At 34.9% G+C, this 6,691-nt stretch overlaps 1 protein-coding gene across 1 annotated transcript in view; it reads right to left on the bottom strand.

Moving 5' to 3' along the window:
- Positions 1-3,240: 3,240 nt before the first annotated feature.
- Positions 3,241-6,691, bottom strand: part of AHR (aryl hydrocarbon receptor) — a 47,168-nt gene continuing 43,717 nt past the window's right edge. Inside the window, exon 11 of the mRNA XM_050783107.1 lies at positions 3,241-6,114. Coding sequence (XP_050639064.1) covers positions 5,977-6,114 — 138 coding nt within the window. The 3' untranslated portion in view covers positions 3,241-5,976. The remainder of the gene's footprint in view (positions 6,115-6,691) is intronic.

Here is a 6,691-nt window from a genome sequence, read left to right as displayed (position 1 = left end):
TTTATACAAAAGCAATTAAAAAATCTATTGTGGAATAATTTTAGATTTACAGAAAAGTCAAAAGGTTATAAAGTGTCTTTATTCTCTTTAGCTAGGTACCTCTAATGTCTTATCTAACCATGGTACATTGGTCAAAACTAAAAAATTAACCATGATGCGGTACTATTATAAAGAGTTCTGCAGATTCTCGGTAATGCCCTTTTTCTATGAAGGACGCCATCCAAGAGATCACATTAAATTCAGTCATCATGCCTCCTTAGCCTCCTCTGCTCTGTGACAATTATTCAGTCTCTTTCTGTGAGTGACACTTTAAAAAATCCTCTCAGAAATTTTGTGGCATGTCCCTTTATCTGGGTTTGATGTTTTCTCGTAATTAGACCGAGGCTATATGTTTTTAAGAATATCAGGAAGCTTTGAGACCTACACTTCTCAAAGCATCCTATCAGGTAAATCATGTTATATCAACATGACTTTTCATTGGTGATGTTAACCTTGATCACTTGGTTAAAGTAGTGCTTGCCAGATTTCAACAATGTAAAGTTATTTTCTTCTCTTTCTGTACTCTATTCCTTAAAAGCAAGTCATTAAGTCTAGCTCATATTTTCAGGGGAGGAGAACTAAGATCACGCATCAGAGAGCATAGTAGCTACCAATATTATTTGGGATTCTTCTATAGGAAAGATGTGCTCCTTCTTCCCCATTTATTTTTCAACCATTTTATTTATATCAGTATGGATTCATGGATATTCTTTGTGCTATAGTCTAATGCTATCATCACTTATTTAGTTGCTCACATTATTCCAGTTTTGGCTACTGGCAGCTAAGTATGTTATATAAATCACTGAATCCTCCAGCAATCCAGTGAGACAGGTACTGTTAGTCTTATTTCACAGAAAAGGAATCTTAGGTTCAGAGAAAGTAAGAAACCTTCCCAGTGACATATCTTATTTATGGCAAAGCCAGATCTATACCTAGTAGTCTGACTCCAGCGTCTATGTGTTTAGCTTAGCTATGCTATGCTGCTCTCTAAGGGAAAGAATTGCTCCACAAATGTCAATCAGAGGTAAGGCATTGAATCACTTCTTCTTAGATAGTACATACAGAAAGAGCGACAAATGGTCAAAACTAAGCCTACTGCCAGGTGGGAGGAGGAATGAGTGGTTAACAAAGGAAAGAGAAGGGATAATAGGAGCTTATAGGGCAACTAATATCATGGAAGAGAAGAAAAAAGTTCATTGAAAGTGTAATCAATTTGGTTGCAGGGCCATAGGAAATGAGCCTATGATAAGAAGTTTGGTGAACCAACACTGCCGTATAATGGAAGGATGGAAAACAAAACCAGATTTCAGGAGATCAAAACTGTTACAAAGGAAGAAGGTAAAGAAGTAATTTAATAGAGAAGGAAGTGCAGGTTCAAGTAATTTTTTTTCCAGGATGGAGGAGGATTTATTCACAGGGAATCCTACAGAAAAGGAGAGCCTCTCAGAAGGGAGTTGTCAAAGCTGTGTGCATGAGAATGAGAAAGGACAGGGGCTAACCCTGGAGTTCAGGAACCTCTCCTCCTCACATACTGTAGGTAAGTCCAAGGATAGAGGAATTGCTGAGGTGAGACCAAGGATAGAGGAATTGCTGAGGTGAAGGTACAGACAAACTTAGGATGATACCCTTAATTTTATTAGTAAAAACGGAAGCAAGGTCATCTGCAGACAGTGAAAGAAATTAGACAGATGTCATCCAGTCCTGTCAGTGGCCAACATCCCTGGGTCGGTGTTTGGTAGAGCTGGTGAAATTGGACAATCTAGAGTCATTCATGGTGACAGAAATCACCTAAGTGCAAGCAGAGATGCACTCAGGTTATCTGGATTTTTACTGGAATTTTTTCAGATCAAAGAGTTAAAACTAAATATTTTAGGTAATTCTTAAAGACTCAGGGTTAGTCTAAAATGTTCAGAATTAAGTATGATGCTAACTTATGATATGCTAGTGGAGAAAAATACCAAATTGTAAAGAAGAGATATAAATCTAATAGAAAAATAACTGTCACGAGAATGAAAACTTCTCAGAAATTTTTCTTCAATCAATTCTAATTGCAGAATTTTTCATGAATGTTCAACAGTCATGAATTTAAGGCCAAAGGCTTCCATATCATTTATACTTTTTAAACAGAAATACTAAGTTTGGGCAATGGTTTTTCTAAACTAAGCAAAAAATACAGCTAACAAGGGTTATTTCAAATTTCTTCAGAAATATTCATAAAGTATTATTAAAATGGGATTTTGGATTTTAATCTAAAATACACTACTACACTGATAACACAGGGCTTAAAAAAAGTTCATTTCAGAAGCATTTTAATTTATGAAGCTACTGAGAGTGTTTTTTATATCCAGATAAAGGTCAAACACTGGGAGCAAAATTGTCTAAGAAGTTTACGAATTATTGACTTAACATATCACTAAGCATTGTAGATTGCCCTCATCTAACATAGTTATAATACTATAGTATAAATGATAATTTCCTTTACGTGGACCAGAGAGAAGAATTTACATTAAAACATGTTATCCATATTTGTTATTTTATTATTTATTGTATACAACTTTGATAATAAGGACATTATAAATCATACTTTAAGCAAAAATCTATGCATGATATACGTAAGCAGTAACACTTTGAAGAAAAGAGCCATGAAAGCATTTACTTAAAATTTAGTAACATTGAAAAACACTGGTTTGTGCATAGTAATGATTGAAATCTTCATAATACACTAGAATACTGGTAAGTCTTCAGGTATTATAAGAAAAACCTGGTATAGGAAAAGACTAAATGAGACACATCCATATCCTTAAATGTGCACATCATCTAGAAATAAATCTCTCAATGTAGCGGTGCACTAAGCATCCTTTGTTTGGCACTTAATACAGACAAATGGGCCGGGCGCGGTGGCTCAAGCCTGTAATCCCAGCACTTTGGGAGGCCGAGATGGGCGGATCACGAGGTCAGGAGATCGAGACCATCCTGGCTAACACGGTGAAACCCCGTCTCTACTAAGAAATACAAAAAATAGCTGGGCGAGGTGGCAGCGCCTGTAGTCCCAGCTACTCGGGAGGCTGAGGCCGGAGAATGGCGTGAACCCGGGAGGCGGAGCTTGCAGTGAGCTGAGATCCGGCCACTGCACTCCAGCCTGGGCTACAGAGCGAGACTCTGTCTCAAAAAAAAAAAAAAAAAAAAAATACAGACAAATGGGTATTTGGTTTAATGTGATTTTATTATTCTTAGATACATTTTAGTTATTTTATATAGATAAAAATATACAATATTGCTTTTAAAACTTTTAATTGTATAACTGTATAACTGATTGTCATCATATTCACGATTAAAAAGCCTATTTTTCCACTAAACAGTTTATCCAGTAACATGTGGAAGAGAGTAACAAAAATGGTCTATATAAGACTTATAATAAAAGGTTTAAATGTAAAAATAGAGTATTAATCTAGACCACTGGTCTAAATCCTTAAAAGGATACCTCATGCTGGAAACAAATTATGAAATGTTTCAGACAAATTTTCAAAACTTAAATTGATTCTACAGGTTCAAAGTTTTGACTGAAAATACACAGAACTGAGAGATATTTTGTACGAAGACACTTTTATATACATTAATTTACTAAAAAAAGTAAAAGAAGTAAGAACTGTATTTTTTTTTTTTTTGAGATGGAGTCTCGGTCTATTGCCAGGCTGGAGTGCAGTGGTGTGATCTCAGCTCTACAACCTCTGTCTCCCGGGTTCAGGCTATTTTCCTGCCTCAGGCTCCTGAGTAGCTACGACTACAGGCTCACGCCACCATGCTCAGCTAATTTTTGTATTTTTAGTAGAGACAGGGTTTCACCATGTTGGTCAGGATGGTCTCGATCTCTTGACCTTGTGATCCACCCTCTTCGCCCTCCTCCCAAAGTGCTGGGATTACAGGCGTGAGCCACTGCACCTGGCCGAAAATTGTATTTTAATACATCTCAGTTTGGGATTCCATCAGATTTTAAAATAATACATGTAAAATGTGTCTAAGTTCTTCAGCTCTCATAGCTACAGGAAAGAATAGCTGAGTGTGGTGGCTGACGCCAGTAATCCCAACACTTTGGGAGGCCGAGGTGGGAGGCTCACCTGAGGTCAGGAGTTTGAGACCAGCCTGGCCAACATGGTGAAACCGTTTCTTCTAAAAATACAAAAATTAGCTGGGCATGGTGGCATATACCTGTAATCCCAGCAACTTGGGAGGCTAAGGCAGGAGAATCGCTTGAACCCAGGAGGTAGAGGTTGCAGTGAGCCAAGATTGTGCCACCGCACTCCAGTCTGGGCGGCAGAGTGAGACTCTGTCTCAAAAAAAAAAAAAAAAAAAAAAGAAGAAGAAAAGAAGAAAAGATGGTGTCATTTTTTTTTTTTTAAGCCATTTCAGGACAGTAAAGTTGGTAGAGTGATTAATTTGCCTATTGGTAAAGAAGATCAGTATATCATTAAAAACAACCTAATGTTTGAAGGTAAATGAACTGTGTGGTTGTCTTTTTCTTAATACCAACTTTAAGCAGTTGGATTCATTACTTTATTTCTTACAAAGACACACTGATAAAGTATGAAAAGCCCCAACAAATTATTTAAGTGCATATATAAGGTATGGACTTTTTAAAATGAAAAACTGCAAATATCTTACAAATAATTTTGTTCATTATATCTATACAATGCACCATTCAATTCACTCATTACAATACTTTGCACCAAACATTGCTATCTGCAATCTTAACACTCCTCAAATATGAGAAAAACAAATAGTTTCCACTGTTCTAAGAAGCGAAATTTATAAAGTCAACACAATAGATTATCAAGGTTTATAGGTCTAAAACAATTTTTAAAGACAATTTATACACATTGAAATGGGTGTTTTGCTTAATATAATTAAAAAGTTAGAAATAAAGCTTCCTGCAATTTAATAAACATGGTTGCAGTTAACAGCAGATTTTTCACATTGCAACATTCAACTATCATGGAGTCTTCAATAAAGGTAAAGAGTGGTATACTTCTTCTGAAAACACTGTTGAGAAACTTAAGTGCGATTGTCTTAATATTTTTATAATAATTAAGAATAATTTGGAAAGACATTTTACTTTTAAATTTTTTCAACATAAGGCACGTAGCAACATTTATAGTCTAGAAACAACTAAATTATGTAATAAATAATTATTTTTTCAATCATTATTTGCCCTTTACCTAAAGAAAATAGGTGAGTAGAAGAGTTAAAACATGCCTGAATTAATGAAAATGGTTGGATTTAGGAAATACAAATAATATTTGTGTGCAGAAAGATATTAATTTAAAAAAGAAAAAGAATACTTTATATAAAATATACATCCTACAGTGTTATAGGTAGAAAAAAATGTGAGGCACTTAGATGAACAGTGGAGGAGGAGAGCACTGAGATCATCTTTTTATAAAAAGCACCAAACCATTTATTTTAACATCCGAGATAAAAGCAGAGGTTAACATGATAGGAAAAACTAGTTTAGTTCTGTAACTTTGTATTTGGGAAACTAATAAGAATCCAGTAGTTCAAAACTCAAAGTATTTTATTTTTATTCTGACAGAAATAATTCAAATAAAGAATGCTTTCTAATTTAAAAGAGTCTTAGTTTCCCTGATAAAGTTTTGCATATTTTGTGGTGCTCAGAATAATGTGAAATGTAGATGGTATCTCACTACTCTGTGGCAGTACACTTTCTACCTTAATGACTATAGTATAGGTACTATTTTGATACCATTTTTAAACTTCCTTTTCTAAAAGCAAAAATTAAAATTTGGTTTGGAATAATTGTGAAGAGCATGCATCAATGCCTCCATGTGAACTTGCTGACGTCCAACAGTGACAGTTTTATTATTCCATAATCCTTCACAAACTAATTTAATCCAAAAACCAGGGTCAAAATTGGGCTTGGAATTACAGGAATCCACCGGATGTCAAATCAGGAAAAGGTCTGGCTTCTGACGGATGATGAAGTGGCTGAAGATGTGTGGTAGCCTGAGTGTTATTTATGTTATTTAATTCAGCTGGATATGTTTCATTTAAAACTCCATTCTGAAACCGAAAACAAAAATGGTGATGCAACTTATTGGAATAGATCTTCCAAGTATCTTAAGCCATTAAATGACATATTAACATGTATTTTTAAAATCTTACCCCTGAGAGTTGTAAACTTTAAGTTCCTTTACTGCTGCTAAATTTAAATCTTTCACACAGTGAAGACATACTGAGGACATATTACGTATTAGTTGCATTTATAACCTGTTTTTCCATTAATCTGACAGGAAATTTTGAACATGGTACAGATGAGTGATACAGCTGTCTCATTTCAGACTGCCTTTGGGTCAGGCAGGAATTGATGGGTCAAAGAGCACCAGTCAATAATTACAGTTAAATATTCTCTGTCATAAGTAGGTTTGCTTTGACCAGGTTTCAAGTTATAGGTGTCAATGAACTGATTATATTCAGGAATCTTACACTGGAATGCAAAACTTTTCCAAAAAAGGTAGCTTCTGATTTTCTAAATGTTTCTAAATATTCCTAAAATATTACACCACAGGTATGATTTTCATAACTGATTCCTTATTCATACTTTTAATTAATACTACTGAAAGCATAGTTCTAATTACAG

The sequence above is a fragment of the Macaca thibetana genome, chromosome 3 (genome assembly GCF_024542745.1).
Source record: "Macaca thibetana thibetana isolate TM-01 chromosome 3, ASM2454274v1, whole genome shotgun sequence".
In the NCBI taxonomy this organism is placed as follows: Eukaryota; Metazoa; Chordata; class Mammalia; order Primates; family Cercopithecidae; genus Macaca; species Macaca thibetana.
This window is presented reverse-complemented; position numbering and strand designations above follow the sequence as displayed.